The sequence below is a fragment of the Drosophila yakuba genome, chromosome 2L, assembly GCF_016746365.2.
Source record: "Drosophila yakuba strain Tai18E2 chromosome 2L, Prin_Dyak_Tai18E2_2.1, whole genome shotgun sequence".
Lineage (NCBI taxonomy): Eukaryota > Metazoa > Arthropoda > Insecta > Diptera > Drosophilidae > Drosophila > Drosophila yakuba.
This window is the reverse complement of record NC_052527.2, coordinates 26,113,620-26,135,689: the sequence shown is the minus strand read 5'-3', so window position 1 is coordinate 26,135,689 and position 22,070 is coordinate 26,113,620. Positions and strand designations below refer to the sequence as shown.

Here is a 22,070-nt window from a genome sequence, read left to right as displayed (position 1 = left end):
TTTCCCTATGTTCGTATATTAGAATTCGTGCTTCATTAAATCAGGCCTGTATAGGCCTATTCATTGATAAGCATTTATATGACTTTTTAATTTTTATATTTTTAATTGATGTGTATATTTCATGCCATTCCATGCTCTAATGAAATTTACGAACTTTTACTATTTTCCCCCAGAAAGTATATTCTACTTGCGAAGTGTGGGGGCCTACTCAATGTTTCTTTGTTATGTTTTTAATGTTTAATTTTTATACCCGTTACTCGTAGAGTAAAAGGGTATACTAAATTCGTTGAAAAGTATGTAACAGGCAGAAGGAAGCGCTTCCGACCATATAAAGTATATATATTCTTGATCAGGAGCCGAGTCGATCTGGTCATGTCCGTCTGTCCGTCCGTCTGTCCGGCCGTATGAAGGTCGAGATCTTAGGAACAAAAGCTAGAAAGTTGACATTAAGCATACAAACTCCAGAGACATAGAATTCATTCAATTCAATTCATGTTGCCACGCCCACTCAAACGCCCACAAACCGCCCAAAACTGCCACGCCCACACTTTTAAAAAATGTTTTGATATTATTTCATTTTTGTATTGGTCTTGTAAATTTCTATGGATTTGCAAACAAACTTTTTGCCACGCCCACAAACCGCCCAAAGCTGCCACGCCCACACTTTTGAAAATGTTTTGATATTTTTTCATTTTTGTATTGGTCGGTCTTGTAAGTTTCTATCGATTTGCCTTAAAACTTTCTGCCACGCCCACTCTTACGCCCACAAACCGCCCAAAGCTGCCACGCCCACACTTTTGAAAAATGTTTTAATATTTTTTCATTTTTGTATTAGTCTTATAAATTTCTATCAGTTTGCCAAAAAACTTTTTGCCACGCCCACTCTAACGCCCACAAATCGCCAAAAACTGTCAGTGTCGAAATGTCTCCTTCGCACTTCCACTAGCTGAGTAACGGGTATCAGATAGTCGGGGAACTCGACTATAGCGTTCTCTCTTGTCTTTTTTTTAATATTTGAATTAAAGATTTAATTGGGATACTGAACATACTAATTAGACCTTATCCAGATCTAATGCGTTAAAGTATCTTTTCTTGAGGCACCTCTTTTGCAATTTATATAATTTTGTTATCATACTGACACCTAGCAGTACTACTACTATTATGAGGAGTATTGTAATTGTTTTAAGTTCAGGCTGTGATATCTGAACTGTATTAATTACATTTACGGTGGAGTCCGCTACATTGGAATTATGGTCTAGCAAAGTAGACGGTTCCGTAGTTATGGTTTTTGGGGGCGGTAGTTTTTATTATTATTGCCTATGCATTATTGCTTATGCCCATTCAATTAAACTTATAAAATTTACTTAATCGTCTGGGTTTATGATGTTTTCAAAATGCCATTCGACGTGTTCGTCGAGGCGAGCTATTTCCTGCAATTGTTCTGCGTTTATGGTAAGCCAACAGTAGGAAGTAAATCTGACAGATATAAAAATGCGTGAGTAAAAACTCCCTAAATTGGTGGCGCCAATATTGCTATACTGATATATGTCTATAAGCATATCTAAGTGAATAATATTTGAGATATATATTTAATGGAACATTAATTTAAAGTGGTAATGGTAAAATTCCATATGAGTAGCTGGAATATACGGGAACGACGGTTTTTTAACGGTTTTATGATTATATGATTTTTTATATATACGTATACACGACCCTATAACCAGTTTGTTTGATATTTCTAAATATTTCTCAACTAATAATCCAACCACCAGTTACCTTCCCAGAAAATTGAGGACACAGTAAGGTGCATAGCCTTGAACAGAAATCTCACCCCCACCCTTGCGATCATCCTTATGACTGCTTGTGCGCGCAGGTACACCCCCTTCCAAGATTGCTTGTGCGCACCCCCTTAACCTGTGATTAGTCAAGACGCATTTAGTTGGATAAATGCAATTCTTATTGGAACATTCTTGTTAGAACACTTATTAGGTTTCAGGAAAATCCTGTTAGAAGGTTTGTGTGTAAACGGTGTAATAGGAAAAATGAGCTAGAGGAGATCCCTTTTGGGGTTGAGTGTAATTTTACGTATTGATTTTACTTCGTCGAGTAGATATTTATGTATAGAAGAGTTGCTTATAATTTTAAGTAGGTTTGAGAGATAACTTTACATTTGTGTTCCTCAGCGCCAAACGGGGAGACTGCTGTGAAGACGCTCGCTCCCGTATATTCCCACTACTACCCGAAAACAGGCCAAAACCGCCGATTCGGTATATGCTATGGGGATCTCTCTCTAAAAAAAAAAAAAAAAATTGGGTGTCATTGGAAAGGATTTTTCAAGCCCTTTCCAATGGTATGCTTTTCACGATTCTGAAATTAAAAATACGACTTTCCATAAAAACTCTCAAAATTACAATTGCACTTCTTCGCGCACAAGCAATCTTGGAAGGGGGGTGCGCACAAGCAATCTTGGAAGGGGGTGTACCTGCGCGCACAAGCAGTCATAAGGATGATCGCAAGGGTGGGGGTGAGATTTCTGTTCAAGGCTATGCACCTTACTGTGTCCTCAATTTTCTGGGAAGGTAACTGGTGGTTGGATTATTAGTTGAGAAATATTTAGAAATATCAAACAAACTGGTTATAGGGTCGTGTATACGTATATATACAAAATCATATAATCATAAAACCGTTAAAAAACCGTCGTTCCCGTATATTCCAGCTACTTTCAGCTAAACGCTATGGAGCCGTTGAGAAGAAAATCTAAACAATCTGAAGTCATAGCGACTTTCAGCTTAAGGCTACCCACGTTTTAAATGTATGCCTTGCAAAATGTTACTTATAAAGTAACAATGACTAGTAGTCACCAATAATTTCATGATCCCTGACTGCGGTTATCCGAAATAATTCCCTACAGAGATATGTATTTCAAATTATCTGTGATCTGTCTCCATTTTCATTATGCTAGGAGACCCCATAAAATCAAATATTTATGACTCTTTGAACCTATTATCGAGAAAGTCAAGCGGCTATTTACCTGCATCCAAACCCATAGCTCGCCCTCCTTTTCTGACTTCCCCATTGCAGTCTGTGCAGTCTGCAGTCTGTGAAGGCTCCTTAAATCGAGAACCAATCAGGTGGATTCTAAGAGTAGACACCCCCTGTAGATGTCAAACTCTCTAATACTCGTGTATAAAAATGGATCCCCTTAAATTGCTCAGGATCAGTTCTTATAATACCTCAGCACTGAAATACCAATGGATCTTACTGTAGAGTTTGTTGACTCAGTAAATGGAATAAATGTTCCATTAACTCAAGACTCTGATGTCGAAATAATTGAAGGCTCGAAGGAAGGTTATGTGGAGGCTATCGACACAGAGGATTCGATAGATCGCTTTTTAAGAGGAGTATTTGCCCCTTCTATGTCATCTACCCCCACTACACAAATTGGAAGTGAATTTGCGTCTCTTGAGTAGACCGATTTTCCTTTTGGAGCGGCAACGCAGGACGTTTTAAATGACCTTATACGAGGCAATGGAGACGATCAAGAAATGCAATGTGCACAGCATTTCGATATGGATATACTGCACACAGATCCTATAATCTATGAGTTTCCTGATGATGATCATATTTTTGATCAGTTCATCGAGCCAAGTCAACCCAACATTTATTTACGAATAATGAAGGATGAAGATGACCATTCATTACTAGACGTTTTATTTGATCTAGGTTTTTAATTTGTCTATATTATACAGAAATTTATTAAATAAAACTGTTTTACAAAATTAAATTCTTAAACTTGTCTTATCCTTATTTGATAACTTTCCATTGATTTACGCATACTCTTTAATTCTGCATCGTGCATCAGCAAGAGATGAACATTGTAATTATATCGCAACCAGAATTTTCGTTCATTGGGACAGAAAAAGCAACAATAATAAGAAGATTTTGATTTTTGATAGCTGAAGTTATGCACTTTTAAGGTATGTTTTTTTTAACCGCTGCGTGAAGCAAACGATTTTGTTTCCGAACACAACTCACAATACAACTTTGTCATTCTGAGAATAAAAATTGAATCTGAGTTTTCGAGAAAAGTGCTGTCTTATATTAGGTTTGTAGTAACCTTTTATTTCATATGAAGTTATATATTTATACAAAATGAGATAGATATACTCAAGTATATAAAAATATTCTACATAGGCTTAACTGAGTTTATGTATATAAAGAGCATAACAGATATATTGGTATCTCTTTCACGTAGTATTTTGTTCTTGTAATATATATATATATATATATGTAGTGTTGAACAGTATAAAAGTCTCGTAATTGTAAGTAAATGCATTAGTATAATACGAATAGTTACAAGAGCATAACGAATCAAATCTCACGTTGGTCAGAAATGGTATGCATATAGGACATTAATAAATAAATCCTGTTTAAATTTTATTGAATTTCTAGGATTTTCTAGAGACTCTGAATGAATCGAAGCCTGTGATTGGTTATACAAAAACTGAAGATCTATGTATTGGATTTGAGTATAAGATCACTGGTTGTAAGCTGAAAAAGACACCTTATGGAACTAAGGTATCTCTTTATTTAGCAGACAAGGACGAAAAAGATGTTTGGATTTTTCTACCTAAGAGTTATGTAAACAAATTCTGTACTAAGACACCTTTTAGGAAATTAAATGAGAATGGTATTACCCATATGGTATATAAGGGGAAGGATGAATAGATATAGTTCTGCACGAATTGAATTTTTATCAGTAAATAAATAAGTACATGAAATTTTCCAATATAAAGGTTTGAGTTTTCTAAATCCAACATCAGTATTTAAAAACCTTAAAAGAACCATAACGATAATGGACTCCAAACAAATTGAGCTCTTCTTGATGCAGTTCGAAGACATGATATTTGAGGAGCACGTAACGCAGCTTTTATATTTGAAGAGCACTCTGGAGGACTTAGAGGATAAAGAACTGATCCATTCTAAATATGGATTCCACTACAAGCTTTGTCCCTGGAGTGATGATGACGCTTCGGAAGGACCCGATACGTGCCAGTGTCATAGGCTTCCAATTTTAAGAGACGAGGCCTTCAATATTATGTTAAAATATTATAAGCTAAACAAACGACAAATAAATAAACTACATTGATTTTCTTAAATATCTTGCATTTTATTTTTAAAATTAGACTTCAACATTTAAAGTATTAATTTATCGTTATATGAAAAGTCATTTCTCTTAAAATTTGATAATAAATATTTTAGCGTTTTCTTTTTACATTTAAAAATACCATACATTATGCAATAATGACCACACGTATTAGAAAAATATCCTTGTAGTTGTTGCTTGTTATAGCAATATTTATTTGCGTTAGATTTTAAAAATGTCACGAATTCCTTGTTTTGGGGAAATTGTCCATAGGAATCAAAAAATTCTGCTGATTTGCGACTTTCGAAATAGAATGCAATCCAATGAGTTCCTGGTTGATCTGATGTGTCGGTGTTTGCAATAATTAAAGCCGGATACTTTGAAATAGTTTTTGGAAGCTGGTCTGAAGGGAAAACTCCTTTAAAAATTGATTTTGTGTATATATGTTTTGTAAGCAAATTGTGAATTTGTAAAGTATTCATTTTCGAATATTTCTATGCTTATCAATATCAATCATGGAATCGTATTCACAATATACCAGACAAGTAACGGCTTCACTAAGAGGTTCTGAAAATCTTCCTTCGATTCTTATTGTGCCTTGCGACATCAAATTTGAACATATGGTGGTATTTGCCTGATCAGCAGTTAGATCAAAGGATAATATAAAACTGTTCGTATCAAACATTTCCTTGGTAATTTGAAGACCACGATCATAATGTTTTATTCCTCTTGATCTGAATAGCATATTATAGCCTCTTGAGCTTTGAACGTTTTCAGAGTTCGAGTAGTCAAATTCCAGAGCTTGCGAAGGAACTTGAACTCCATTCACCATTAGATTAAAGCGTTGCATTTTAAAATGTTCAAAATTAAATGGATCTAGTCCTCTGTTGCCTGAGTATGAACGGTTTTTAATCATACAAAAAGCTAGAAAATTTGGTAATTGTCCAATTACAGCATTGTCTATTGATAGCGTATTGTTTCCTGGGTAAATTGTAAACGATTTTACTTCTACTTTACTGAATGGGTAAAAAGCATTTTTTGTTTGCAAAACATGATGATGAGCCAATAAAATGCTTGGGTTCACAGTTACATGATTCATGAAAAGTTGTGCTTCTAATATCTTTAAATTTGATTCGCTATCCTTTTCCATTAAATAAAATGCAGTTTTTTCAATATTAAAATTAATTCTTAAGTCAACATTATTGACAAGAAGTTTTGTTTGATTAAATATATCACCATGAATTTTTCCAAATAGTTCTACCTTATTACTATTTTGAAATATATTTTTCAGAGTTTCATTAGAGCTCGGATAAACGTATTTTCCTGATGTTAATCGTCCGAAATTTGGAAAATAACCTTGCGAGGCCAAGTGGCTTTCCGAGGCGTCACTCCCATAGTTTAAAACTGTTTGCAGATATGCTCTATAATGATAATTATTATCACTCTGCGAAACTAATATGTTATTTAAATATACTGATGAACTTCTAAATATTGAATGTAAGATATTGTTTACTACACCGACAGCATTTCCTTCAATGACGCTGTTATCATTTTTTTTCAATTGCACCACAAGTCGTATATAAACACTTGATAGATCTCGATATGTTTCACCATTCCCTAAACAAACAAATTCGATTGAAGAGGCACCATCCAAGGATGAAATTGGATTATAAGAAACCTCTTCGGTTCGTAGAATTGAACTTTGCGTAGGGTGTGGTGCAAACAAATCCAATTCGCCTTTCATACATTCTATATGGTTACTCATTTTGTGTTAGAAAAAATATCCGTAATATTTAATTTCCTTGATGATATTTTTTTTTTATGAGACGGTTGGGTATGTTTACGTTGTCGTTTAGATGTTTAATGATTTCGGTTTTTTCTACCACCTCGCTTTTTATTTCTTTTTCCACTGCCATTTTGAAACCGTGTCATTTTATTTATTGCTTTATTTGATAGGTTGCGTAAAGCAATTTTACTCTGTTCTTGAATAATATTTCTTAATGGCTTTCTACCAAATTCATTAATTACAGCTCTTCCAGTCTCTGCAGCTTGATTTTTTATAGCATTTAAACCCGAAATGAAAAGTGGTTTTATGTAATTAAAAAGTCCACTAAAAAAGTTTCCGATTCCTCGACCTTGTTGAATAATTCGCGGGGTTACATATAGGGTTTCTATATTGGACAAACCTGCTCCACACTGATTTACATAATAATCCTGATAAGATTTCACCACGATGACTATTAGTGTTCTAAGTAAGCATTATTTGGGTATGTATTATTTATAGATTTGACCTTCTCCTTTTTCTAAAGTGAAGAGTAACAAAAATCGGCACTGCTGAAGTCTCGAAAGGTACTTTATATCCACTTGAATCAGTAATTAATATTGAGATTTCATTTGGAGACCATATATCCAAAGGATAATATTCAATATTTTTAAAATGAATATTTTTTTCTTTTCCGTTATAATGCATTACACGAAGACATCGGGGTCTCATACTACCAACAGACATGGGTTTAATTATGTCAGTGTAAATAAAAATCAATCCACATTCAGATATTTTCGATTCGACAGCGACGTTTTTATATCTAAATGTTTCAGCATTTACTAAACTCACAAACTCTGCTTCTTCAGATAAATTTGTTTCTTTTGCAGTTGTTTTGCTAATATAATTATTCAGATACATATGTGTAATGCCTACTTCCCAGTCATCATTCATGTCTTCGGAGATATTTACAATGTTTGTAAATGCACACTTTACATTATCAGGAAATACATTCAATGAGTTATTACTGAGCAATGTAATAAAGAAATCATTTACATAATTCATTTTTATATTTAAATTTCAGCTATTGGTAAGATATCCAATTAAGTTTGTTTTTCCCTATTTGCACTAAATTTTTTCCAGTTGATCTTCGCAATTTTTCACGACCTGTTATATAATTTAAATTTTGATATGGTAATGTTTCCGTTGCTTTAATTTTATTTAACTTTTTTCTTAACCTGCGTTGTTTTTCAGTAAGCTTTACTCTTACTACTGCTTGTTTTTTTATATCATCTTTATCACCTGAAAACGAAGTGTTGCTTATCTTTCGTTTATTGATAATTTTATTTGGAATTTTATCATCACTTTCTGGAGGTAATAACTTAGCAGTTTCTTTTGATTTAAAATCTTCTTCATCAGTTTTTTGAGGTAAATCCGAAAGCTCCGACATGTTCGGTGAAAACTTTGAATTTAATTTTGAAGTGTTAGGATATCAATCGATTCTATTGTTTGAGATTCAGCTGTTCTCGTTGAATTTAAGTATGATTTTTGTTCATTTGAAGTATTCCATGATTTACTACGTTTTTTATTTTGATAGAAACTTAGTTCTTGACGAATCCTAATCCATTTATCAAAATCACTTATTTTGTTATTATTTAGAATTGGTAAAAATTTTGTAATTATTAATTCATTCCCTCGATCATTATTAAGTAATTTTTGTAAGGTATTCGGGTTCATTAAAATTACTTTATTTAAATTATGCTTATTTTTGATCATTTTTTAAAATTTTTTCAAAAATTCCTGAAAACAAAGAACTAATTAGAATTGGTAAAAAACCACCTTTTTGAATTAGGACTTTTCTCTTAGAGTTTAATGTACGCTTTGGACATGAAATATATTGCAATGCATTTTTATACTTTTTTAAAGCACTTAGATGCGGTTTATTGACTTTATGATTTCCTCGTAATGTATTTAAAACTATTTCTACTATTGTTTTTACCAGCTCATTATCACCATTGCTTATAATTGCCTTCCGTAGTTTGTTGTTGGCCCTTTTGAGAACATACAATATATGTTTGTTCGCTTTCAAGCGATTTAGGCTCTTTTTGTAAACCATATTCGTCAGAATAGCACACTGTATATTCCGAATTAAAAATGTCTGATCTAAATCTCAAGAGATCGTTTATTCCCTGGGTAAGTTCAATAAGTAAATACCCGTGTGGTTGTTCTGTTACTTCTTTATATATTCTAAATAACTCAATGGGGTTTTCCGGATAAATTTGTCTTGCCAGGCATTGAAATTGCAGTTTGTCACGGGGATTTTTAAATGCAATTATATATTTAGTGTTAAGTGAGATATCTCTGGTATGCGATGATTTGTGAAATATATTTTGAGTAACAACAATAACAGATAAATTTCGGTGGTGGGAACCTTTAGTAAAGAGTTCACAAACATTTTTGTTAAAGGCTCCCATCATCAAATCGTCCAATATCAAGAGAATAGGCTCATTAGTTTCATTTTCGATAGTTTCAGGAACTCCTTTAAAGTATTCAATGTTATTAAAATTTGGCTTAGAAGTCTCCTCCCCATAACACCAAATAATTCGATCAATTGAAACATTAAAAAGATCATTCTTCTTGTTTATCAGATTTTCTAGAAATGTTGTTTTTCCCGATCCTGAAGGTCCGCAAATTAACATTGTGTAAGGATGTATAAATTGTCGAAACATTTTAAATGTATATTCACTGATTTATTTTATACAAGATAAACTATAAAATGTATATTTTTCCGTTATTTATTGTATATATACTATGCTTTTTTATGATTTTCCTGGTCGCGTTTCTTGGCGCAGTTCTTCTCGAAATGCGTATCAGATCCGCAATAATTACAATATATAAGTCGAGAGTATCCTTTTTTCTCAGGATTATTACCAAACAACTTTTTAACGGAATCCATAGTAGACGATCTAAATGGTTTACAAATTATTTTTTATTTAAGTTTAGACATATGTGTCACGATTACTGTATATTTCATAATTCGAGTTTTCTAAGAATACAAATAACTTAAACAAATTATTTAATGAACAGCGAAGTGGAAGTTTTTTCTTATGTATTCTACAATTGGTAAAATAATTGGGTAGCTGAGTTAAACTTTTTCCAATATCTATATCAATTATGTTGGCTGTTAAGTACTTGCTTAAAAAGATTTTCTTAATTTCACCACGAACGATAACTGTACGGTATTTGTTTAGCGGTGAAAGTATTTCTTCAAGACATGTATACGGAATATCTCCAGCTGACCAGTCCAATCCGTTTATTTTCTGATGATTAAGATGTTGTTGCTTAAGAGTTTCATTATCCAATTCTTTAATGTTAAATGGTGGTTTAAAATGAAAGTAATTAGGTATGACAGTTCCGGCCGGCATAAACGCTAACTCTTTTACAAAAACTTGTTTGTTGTTTCCAAGTAAATATTGAAAGTCTACTATACTGCTTGAATTTCGATCTAAAGTGTTCATGATGATTGGTTGAGACTTTTTAATCAACTGAGGGTGAGTTTGGAAGGGCTTCCTCCTTTATATACCGCCAAGATCAGAATATACTTTTAGTTTGAATAAAGCACTCTAAGCCAATGGATACGTGCATAACTAAAAGAATGAAATCTTCTCGAAAGACCCAGGATCATGAAGTCATTTTTGGTTTCGAATATTATGTTGGTCATACCTTAAAGTTGAAATGTGGTCTGTCAACTTCTCGTAATTTTTCGGCCATGATTTGGATGCCACAAAGTAAAAACAATTACGTTGGATTTGATAAAGACGAATGGATGCAACTGCTCACATATAAGGAATATATACAGCTGAAACTTGACCAGTATGACTTCCTGATGCCAGATACTATTATTGATCATCCTTGCATGTCCTCAATAAAGAGTAATTTTAGATTTAGGAAATCAGATAAGCAGTACGTTTTAGTAATTAATCAATATGGTAACAAAATTGAGTTCGATTGTGAGTCCTGGAGATCTTTATTAAGATTGGGTATCTTTTTTACCACATTTTTGTGCTGGAATTCCATATAACGACAACAAGTTATTTATCTTTATCACAAACATATAATTCCTAAGTGTGCATCCTTACAAAAGTTAGATATTCAACTGTCTGATTTGGAGGGTTCCTCTGATAAAGATGTACAAATAGATTTAACTCGATTATGTTTTGAAATTTCTAAAAAGATGCGTGTTGAAATAAAACGGGATGTACTAGTATATAAGCAATCACTATTATCTAATCAAGCAACGTCTAATAAAAATTAACTCAAAGAAATCAAATCCTGATCATGAGCAAACAACAAGTTGTTAATGAAATTCATAAGCCTGCTCGGAAAAATTTTAAACATCGAAAATTCGTTCAAAAAGGAATAAATTATACATGGCAAATTGATTTGGTTGAAATGATTCCATTTAGTAAAGAAAATAAGGGATATAAATATTTACTAACCGTTATTGACACGTTTTCAAAGTATGCGTTTGCCGAAGCGGTTAAGACAAAGTCTGCCCCAGATGTAGTACAGGCAATGGAAACTGTTTTTAGAACTAGTAAATGTAGACCTAAGAACATTCAGTCAGATCAAGGAAAAGAGTTTTTTAATTCCGCTTTTAGGGAATTAATGACAGAATTTCATATAAATCATTACCATACTTATACACACCTAAAGGCTTCTAAATGTGAACGCTTCAATCGAACTTTAAAAAATCGTATGTGGAAAATGTTCAGTATGAAAGGTGACTATAAATGGTGTAGAAACAAGAGCTTTTTCTTGAGTATAAATGATAAGTCGGATGGTGCTAGTTTAATAGTTAAATTTTAATGACAATTCTTGATTATTTCTCCTCACTTAAACTCCTCGTGGCTATATCTTCAACTTCAATTTTTTATCTGTCCTTGTTCTATTCTCTCTTTTTTCCAATTCTTATCTGCCACTCGTTCGCTAGTACGAGTTGGCAGCCTAGCGCAACAGCTGTTATGTTAACATCATTCAAAAAACGCGGAATTCAAATATACAAGATTATTCTAATTGGGTTTTGACCCAACATACCGGCCCCCTTGAAAGTATGCGATTGACTTTCAAGAGACAGGTAATAAGGCGAGTTTCCGTATAGGGCGGCGGATGATTCCCTTGGCAGTGCGTACGTCGGCTACACGCACGATGTTGTCCGCTCCTGCAATCGTGCTGACTATGCGCCCAAGAAGCCACCGTTGTGGAGGAAGATTATCCTCGTGAACGATTACCATGTCGTTGACAGCCAAATTTGGTGAAGTCTTCGTCCAGGTTGTGCGAACTTGGAGCTCGTTGATGTACTCGTGGCTCCAGCGACTCCAGATGTGATGTTTGAGTGCGCTGACCCTTTTCCATCGATCCAACTTGTCCAGGTTGTCGTCGATTGGTGGAAGTTCCGGTAGTGCTCGGAGTGCGTCACCCACTAAGAAGTGGCCAGGCGTGAGAGCGGCCAGGTCGTTCGGGTCTGATGAGAGCGGCGTTAACGGGCGAGAGTTCAGTATCGCCTCGACGTCAGCAGCTGCAGTGGCTAACTCCTCGAAGGTTAACCTTGTGTCTCGAAGAGTGCGATTGAGTAGTCCCTTGACACTTTTTACTGCAGCTTCCCATATGCCCCCGAAGTGTGGAGCCCTGGGTGGAATAAAGTGGAAGTTAATAAACTCTGAGCGACAGAAATAGTGGATTGTTCTTGTTGTTTCGTCTTTAAACAGAAACTGCTTCAACGATTCGAGCTTGTTGTTAGCTCCTGCGAAATTTGTAGCGTTGTCACAGAATATGTCCGAGGGAAGTCCGCGTCGGGCAATAAAACGCTTTAGTGATGCAATGAAGCTATCCGTCGTGAGATCCGATACCACTTCGACATGTATCGCCTTCGTGGCAAAGCAAACGAAGACGGCTAGGTAGGCCTTGGTAGGCGGCTTACCCCGGATGCGCAAATAGACGTTGATTGGTCCGCAAAAGTCTATTCCGCATCTTGAAAATGGTCTAGATGGTGTGATCCGCTCTTTAGGCAGTTGGCCCATTAGCTGCCTTTCGAGAGTTGGTCGATAGCGGCGACAATGTATACATGAGCGAACGACTTGTCGCGCCAAGTCCCTTGCATTCACTATCCAGAACTGTTTTCTAATTAAAGCGACGAGCGTCCGTGGCCCGGCGTGATAGTTCTGTAGATGAAGATGGCGAGCGAACTGTGACACAAATGGATCCTTAGCTGGGAGCAGCACAGGATGCTTTTGGGTTTTTGGGTAGTCTGCTAGCTCCAGGCGCCCTCCGACCTTTAGAATTTGGAAGCCATCTGTAACCTGGAGGAAGAGACTAAGATTTTTAAGGTTAGTGCGAATCGGATGGCCCTTCAGGACCGAGGACATCTCTTGAGCGAAGTGAATAGTTTGAATATTCCAGACGATGCAATGTAGCGCCCGCATCAGTTCTGCTGGCGTCGGCGAAGGTGATTGGAATGGCGTTAGTTTACGGCAGCGCTGAGTAAATCTGTACATCCAAGCGATAACTAGTAGGCAGCGATAATGCGAACTGATCTTGTAGGTTCCTTCAAGCAGTTGATTACTAGTCGTGTGTACCGCAAAGGCTGATTTTCTCTTCTCCAGTTGGACAGTTTCCATATCAATATCACTGTGGTCTCGACTGTCCTTTGGCCGATGTTGATGATCTTGGCCTAGGAACTCAGGTCCCTCGAACATATCGATTGTTCCAACTCGGTGATAGTGCAGCCCCTGGACAAGATATCAGCCGGGTTGCAGTGAGTAGGAACATGTCTCCAGTGTCAATCTGACGTGAGTTCTTGAATTTCGGCAATTCGATTGCCGACAAAGGTTGATAAGGTGGCCGAGTGTTGGCGATTCCAATGTAGAACAATTTGAGAATCGCACCATAAGAACAAAGTCGGCTTTCTGTCAGCGAAGATTCTAATGATTTTTTTGTAGAGCTGTGCTAACAAATGTGCTCCACACAGTTCTAATTTCGGCAGAGATAGCTTCTTGGTGGGAGCAACTCTGGACTTCGATGTGATTAGCTGTACCTTGGTCAGCCCATCTGATCCGATTGTGCGAGCGTAGATGCAGCATCCATACGCTCGAATGGAGGCGTCACAAAAGCCGTGTATTTGAAAGGTATGTATCGCTGATTGGAGGCAATATCGTGGTATTGCTACAGACTCCAACGACGAAAGCGATGCAAGCAGGGACATCCAAGCTGTATGAATGCCTTGGGGTACTGACTCGTCCCAATGTAGTTTTAGGAGCCACAGCTCCTGGAGGATAATTTTTGCCACTATGATAATGGGAGTAACTAATCCCAACGGATCAAACAGCGAAGGGGCTATGGACAAAATCGAGCGCTTGGTGACGTGGTCCGAATCGAATCTTGGCGAGAACGAGAACATGAATGTGTCCCGTACTTGGTCCCATTTTAGGCCAAGCGTGCTGGTTAGCATTTCGTCGTCCAACTGCAAATGTTTGACTGTAGCGTCATCGACAAACTTGCAGTGATTTGAATGCCATTTTGCGAGTTCCAATTGGCCATCCTGTAGAATCGCTGTAACTTCCCTTTTGATTTGATGTAGCTCCTCTACCGTATCCGCTCCACCTAGGAAGTCATCCACATAGAAAGACGATTTGATGGCTTTAGCTCCAATCTCCAATTTGTCCATGAATTTGTCGGCTAGATATGACAAACTGCGTATGGCTAGATACGGTGCAGCCGCTGTGCCATAAGTTACAGTATTCAATTCGAAGGTGCTCAATGGTTGCGATGGCGACGCTCTCCAAAGAATGTATTGGAATCTGCGATCCTCGGCAAACATGTTGACTTGGCGGAACATCTTGACCACATCAGCAGTGATGGCATAGCGATGTATCCGAAAACGCAGGAGTAGTGTATAAAGATCTGGCTGAATGGTCGGCCCGACCATCAGAATGTCGTTGAGCGATTTCTGGGACGTCGTCTTGCAGGATGCGTCGAAAACCACTCTGAGCTTTGTTGATGTGCTATTAGGCTTGAGCACGCAGTGGTGCGGAATATAATAATGCGGAGTGTTTAACTGTGGATGGCTCACGGGACTCATGTGTCCCAGATTTTGAAACTCCTGCATAAATTCAACATATTTGGCCCCTATCTCAGGCCTTTTGCATAGGCTGCGTTCGAGGGAGAGGAATCTCCTTTTGGCAATGTCGAATGAGGCTCCGAGAACGGTAGGTTCATCTTTAAATGGAAGTCGTACTTCCAATCGACCATCTGAATTACGTCGTACCGTTTTGGTGTAGAACTCCTCACAGTTTCGCTGCTCTGGCGTAAGTGTGATCTCAGGAGGCTCCACATGATCGATGCGCCATAGCCGTTCCATTTTTTGGTCAATTTCTGTTAATGCGATAGATGAGTACTGATGGAGTGTTCTGGGATGAGCTCGACATCGACCAGACACTATCCATCCAAGTAGTGTTTTTTGAAGTACGGGCAGATCCTTTCCTAATTTAACTTGGCCGACTGCCAATATATCGAAGAAGGTTTCCGTCCCCAAAAGCAGATCGATCCGACGAGACTTGTTAAAGCTCTCGTCAGCAAGAGATGAGTGCTGCGGAAAGTTCCACGCAGAAATGTCAATTTCCGATTCTGGATGATAGGCAATGTGGGATGTCACGCAAAAATCAAGGAGCAACTCGAATCCATTGTGCCTCGACTTGATATTGGTGGTTGCATGGTGTTTAATTCGCGTTTGTGTCTCACCAATGCTACGAATCTCGAGGTTGAGCTTGCTCCGTGGCAGTCGAAGTCTTTGAGCAAACTCCTCGGATATGAAATTCACCTGAGAACATGAATCCAGAAGCGCTCTTCCTATTTTGTAGCTTCCAGCTGCATCCTTGACCAGAATCAGTGCCGTGGCCAGAATGACACAGTCGGAACGAGACTCCGTGTGAGTATGCGCGACTGCGTCCGAAACTTGTACAGGCTCCGCTTGAGGGAGTAGCAAGGGAGCTGCGGCCGATCCTGGCGATGGCCGATGAAGCAGCGAGTGATGCGGTAGTGCACATGAGTGGCACCTCCGCGTCGACGGGCAGTTGGCTACAAGATGACCCCTGCCAAGGCAATTAATGCATAGCTTGTGGCGCTTTACTGCATTAAGGCGATTATCTAAGGCGAGATTGATTAGTTCTGGGCATCTAAAGGTCTTGTGGTCTGTCTGTGAACAGATGTTACAAGTTTGTGTGGTGCAATTGAAGGACAGACTTGCCTGATTCCTCTGCGAGCGCGACCTATGGCCACCTGGTTGACTCATAGGGGCTTCAGCAGGAGGCTTCTTATCCGATTCCAAATATTGACAATGACGTTCAACGACTCCAACGCATTTGTCCCACGAAGGCAACGTAGTGTAGTCCAGCGACTCATTCCACTTCCTCTTAGTCTTCTGGTCCACTTTGCCCATAACTATGGAGATGAGCATGGCCTCGCAAATCTGTGGCTCGGTGCTCAACGAACGCAACGAGTTGTATAATGCGGATGCATTATCGATTAGGCTGCGCAACTGCTGACCATTTGACTTGGCGACAGTTGGCAATGCGAAGAGTGACGATATGTTATCCAAAAATACGAGAGTCGGGTTGTCATAGCGCTGCTTTAAGCGGTCCAGAGCCTTTGTGTAGTTGTCTGCGGTCACCTGGAAAGCTCGAACCGTTTCAAGGGCTGGTCCTCGAAGACAGTTTAACAACTGGTTGAACTTCTCGATCTTAGACATGGATGGCTGGTGGCCAATAACTTGGTTAAACGACAAGATAAAGTTTTGGTACTCGCAGTATTTGCCGTCAAATGTCGGCAATGATAAGCGCGGGAGCTTAACTGCAGATGTGTGCCCAAAATTAACCGTAGATTCATGAATGCCGGTGCTGTTAGCGTCTGGTCCAAGTTGCTCCTGAACGCAAACCTTGGCGTGGATAAACAGTTCCTCTATTTCGAAGCGAGTATTGCGCTGCGCCTCAGCTGGCTCCATCTGCTCTATGGCTTCCTGGGTAGATAAAGCAAGTTTAAAATACGATTCCAAAATCGACAAACGGCAAGATAATTCCAACGGAGATAAATTCAAACCAGGTTCCACTGATTTGCTCATACGTGTAAGGTTTTTTCGAGCACTCGTTCGTTGAGCTTTAAGTTGCTCCAGCGAAGACATTTTTGCAGATGTTTGTTTACTTTATTTAATTTCGATCTGGATATTCTTTGCTTGACAAGGTCTGTGAGAGCGAGCGAGACGACGAGATGTAGTGGAAAATTTTCGCTCGCCAAGCCTAGAGTGCAACCTAGAGTGTTGCGACAGAATGAGGTTATGTATGGGGGTGCTCCTGGGGGCAATATGTATAGATGGAGGACCGAGATGTCGACTCCAACTATGGCGATGACACTTGGAGGATGTCCAACGATGTCCAATGATGCGGCGGGAGACCCTTGAGTATAGCCGGCACCTGCGCCGCATGTAGTTGTGGGCAAATGCACTAGCGAAAATCCTATGCGGACGCTGGGTAGACCGGCAGCGAACGCGATGCGCGAATGTACGAGAGTTTGTCAGGGCAAAAGTCGTAAATGCGCGTGCGAGACTTAGAGCAAAGTAAAAATGGGGGCGAACGTAACCACAATCATCACCACAATTAACTAAAACGTAGCACAAGTCCTGTCACGGTCGCCAAAATGTAGAAACAAGAGCTTTTTCTTGAGTATAAATGATAAGTCGGATGGTGCTAGTTTAATAGTTAAATTTTAATGACAATTCTTGATTATTTCTCCTCACTTAAACTCCTCGTGGCTATATCTTCAACTTCAATTTTTTATCTGTCCTTGTTCTATTCTCTCTTTTTTCCAATTCTTATCTGCCACTCGTTCGCTAGTACGAGTTGGCAGCCTAGCGCAACAGCTGTTATGTTAACATCATTCAAAAAACGCGGAATTCAAATATACAAGATTATTCTAATTGGGTTTTGACCCAACAAATGGATTCATAAAATCAAATTTCTTGTAGATCAATACAATGATTCTTATCATCGAACTATTAAAATGAAGCCTGTGGATGTGGGTGTCAAAAATGAAGAGTTCATTTTAAAATCAGTATATAATATACCAAAAATATTCCCAAAACATAAATTTTCAGTAGGGGATTTCGTTAGAATAAGTAAATACAAGGGAGTATTTATGAAGGGATATGAACCTAATTGGACTACAGAAGTTTTTAAAGTTTTAAAAGTTAAGTCAACAAGGCCTGTAACGTATGAAATAGAAGATTATATGAGTAACCCTATTCAAGGTTCATTTTATGAAGAGGAACTTCAGAAAGTAAAAGATAAAAATGCGTTTCTAATAGAGAAAATAATTAAAAGAAAAAAGAACCAGGTGCTTGTAAAGTGGAGCGGTTTCGACTCCAGCCACAACTCATGGATATCTTTAAATGATATGCTTAAGTAATCAAACACAATAAAATAATTTCAAATTCAATTTGGTTTTTGTTTATTTACATTTCTGTATTGTTTTGTAATTTACAAGGGTATACAATAATTTTTTGTTATTGAGTATTAGTAAAGTTACTGCTAATTATATTATCTATATTATAATGACCGTGGGCTAAAGTGTTACAATTATCTGGTGAAATATATCTCTTATCATCCTTATAGTTAAGACTAATTTTATTTACAATTTTGGTATAAAGAATGTGAGACCTACTACGAATTACTCTCTGTGAGCCATAAAAAGTCTTTTTATACTTAATACATTGATTATAATCTACATGATTCAGCCTCTTAATAACAGATTTTTTTACGCCTTTAATTTTTTTTATACATTCGGGGTCATTTCCTTCTCCATCAACTAAACAAGAGTATGCCTTAGCCTTAAGTCCCGCAAAAGAGGTCATAACCTTACCGGCATGTTCATCTTTCATTTTTCCTGGTTCTTTATTATTAGCCTGTATTATATTAAATTGGTTTTCTTGCTTATAGTTAGAAGTATCAAAGCGTTGTGGGTTGTCTTTTATAGTTTGATAAAAATCTTCTTCTGAAGATAGTATAAATGAATCTGTATCCATATATATTATTTTCGTAGATGGACTTTTAATTAAAAGGAAGTCATAATAAAAGTCATACATTAGCCATTTTGAGAGTTCTAAAACCGTTACTCCTATATATATGGGTTTATCATACATAATTTTGGACGGTGTTGACTCAATTGCTGCTAAGTCTGAACCAAATATTTCTACGCTATGAAAATCATTTCTAGCTATGCGCTGTCTAAAACCTGGAGAATTTTGTTTCTATTGATAATGTTTAACTAAAGCTACTTGACGACGCTTTGCTACATTCTCCATTGTTTTTCCGTAAACAGCATTATTCATTAGCTTAAAAAAATTTTTTTCAAAATCATTTTCAGCCAATTTTCTCTGCTGTGTGTTTAGGTCGATATAAGGCTTCAGCCAGCATGATTGCGTAAAGGACAAAACTCGGTGTACCTTTCTTACAATAAGACCATGCTCTAAACAAAGTTGAAGCTGTTTTAAGTGAATTATGTATTCACTTTTATTAGTTAAATCAGCTATAAGCTTTCTTTGCTTGCCCCCGGGTGGAATTTTATTTTCAGGACAGAATGGTAAATAATTATGTAAATCATGCTTATCGGCAGGATACTCCAGATCAACTTCTAGCATATACCCTATACTACCATCACATGCTATATTTTTATAGTCGAATGAATCAACATCTTCCTTATCCAAAAACTGAAACCTTGATAGTGGCAAGGGTTGACTCATAGCCCACCCATATAAATTATTGGCATCAATATAACTTAAAAAATTGTTCGGTTTTTTTGGATCGAAGTTTTTTAAGTATTTATTATTTGCTATAGAAATGCGCTGAGTGCATTGAGTCAACCCTCCCCGAATTGCTCTTTTTAAAAAATTGTACATATCACCATCACTTATTAGTTCTAAACTTACATTAGTGAACTTAAGCAAAGCATCCCATGATATTGATGGCGCAGTAACATAATTAATGGGATCTAACTTATAAATTTTTTTGCAAATTTTTCTAAAATTTTCAAACACATCTGCTAAAATTAAAACATCGCTTTCTAAATATAGTTTTAAATAGTCTTTAATAGTTCGACAGTTAAATGTCTCCCAGACTTTCTGTGCGAAATTAAAGTTATCTATACTACAATTTTCTTCACTTAGAGAATTATAAAAACTATCAATGCTTGGAAGTTGGGTATCATTAAACTTTTCAAAACTATCTAAGTAGTCATAGGGAAACAACCCCTTCCTCCTCATTTGCTTAAATTTTTCTCCCTGAAATTTCGTACTTAGAATTTTAAAATCTTTATCTTCCATATAGCTTGATAGTTTATCTAAACTTGAATTTAAAAATCGGACTGAATCTATGTATCTTATTTTGTATCTGCTTGTAGCATTGATTTTTATAGTTTGCGTAAGTGCTATATAGAGCTCTTTATTGCAAGGTATGGGACATAAGTCCCCCTCTAATTCAGTAATAAATAAATGAATATCATAGGAAAGAAAGGGTCACTTAATCTAAACTTAAGCTTACAATTTCTATGGATAGGACCTACGTATTCTCCAGAAAATTGATCAAAGAATTTGTCCAGGTCGCTCGCATTTATTTCTTTCTCGCAGGCGCAACAATTTCCCTTTTGAAGCTGTTCATCGAAAGTGTCATCCCTCGGTTTCTTGGAGTTAACCCAATATTTGTAATACAGGCTTAAAGTGTTTTCTTTAAGAGTTTTACAAAATGTTTGTATGCAATCAACGCCTATAAAATTATAAAATTTAAATATGTTAGTTAAATATAATTTTATAAAAATGTGGTTCTATTTACCTTCGTAGGTCCACAGTTCGTTAAGATTAGGATAATCTTTATGGGCAACATAAAAAGATACGGCACATGCCGTATGCTTTTGTACTTGCGTGGTTGACGAGGAAGCAGAAGAATTCAAGCATAATGCATAATGTTTTGGGTAATATTATCGATTCCCAATATATTATGGTGGTTCCGTTTTCTTTCTTTTGTTTTAATCGTGGGACCAACAATTTTTTCACCTGCTTCATCAATTTCATAAATATTTATGCTAAAGTTGACATTGTTTTTCTCAAAATGTCGAACTCTTATTTTTTCGATTGGAAATTTAATTCCCGAAAAATCTAAAGTCATTCCGCCATACACAATAGTTTCATCATTAATATTAATGTTATAGCTTTGAGGCTTTGTCATCCTTTCTCTAGAATATTTCCTTTGCTGGGGGGTTGTAAAAGTCCTATTTTCATGGTTTTGATTAGCTATAAATGCTAGTATACACCACTTGAAACAAAATACGTCGGCATTCTGCACGTTTATTAGCGCATTTCGGGCTCTTATTTTTTGAGGAGCTTTAATGTATCCGCTGGCAGGAATGTTTTCCAGTTTTATTATAGTAGTTTCGAAATAGTTAAAATTTTTAATAGCCCAGCCTGAGTCTTTTTCTTGAAATTCGCTGCTTAATGTAATCAGCAATCTATGGCCGAATTTAGCTCATCAATAATATCTTCATTTATGTATACAGATTTGTAGGCAGTTTTAAAGTGCTTCATTGTTTCCACTGTAACTCCTTCATCTGTTTGCTTTATATATGAACCATATACACTTAGGTTAAATTTAATGGTTCTGTAGTCTATCATACAATGCTTTATAACTTCAACTATATCTTTTTGACACTGCTGATAAAACTCTTTTAAATCAATCATATTATTAAATGGACTACCAATTCGATATGATTTTACTGGAAATGTCGTCTCTGATGTAAGCAATATGATATTCGCATTGTTCTTAACTTCTCTGGCCGACGCATTTTTATGTATATCGTTCAAAATATGTTGACGTTCTCTGGATGCCGAGTACTTTTCACCGCAAGTAGGACATAAGAGTTCCCTTCTTAAGTCAATATGTTTTCTTTTTGGGGGGCTAGATATTTCCTTATCCTCTTCCATCCTCATTCGTTTTATAGACTTAGCTGATGTCATAGTGCGGTCTTCTTCATCCAGTTTTCTTCTACCCATTAAAATGCTAAATGCATTTC

At 36.8% G+C, this 22,070-nt stretch overlaps 1 protein-coding gene across 1 annotated transcript in view; it reads right to left on the bottom strand.

The window, feature by feature from the left end:
• Nucleotides 1-22,070, bottom strand: part of LOC122319476 — a 65,951-nt gene that overhangs the window by 3,112 nt on the left and 40,769 nt on the right. The window contains exons 3-4 of the mRNA XM_043206803.1: nt 14,002-16,977; nt 12,165-13,696 (exon numbers count right to left, since the gene is read on the bottom strand). Coding sequence (XP_043062738.1) covers nt 12,165-13,696; nt 14,002-16,977 — 4,508 coding nt within the window. The remainder of the gene's footprint in view (nt 1-12,164; nt 13,697-14,001; nt 16,978-22,070) is intronic.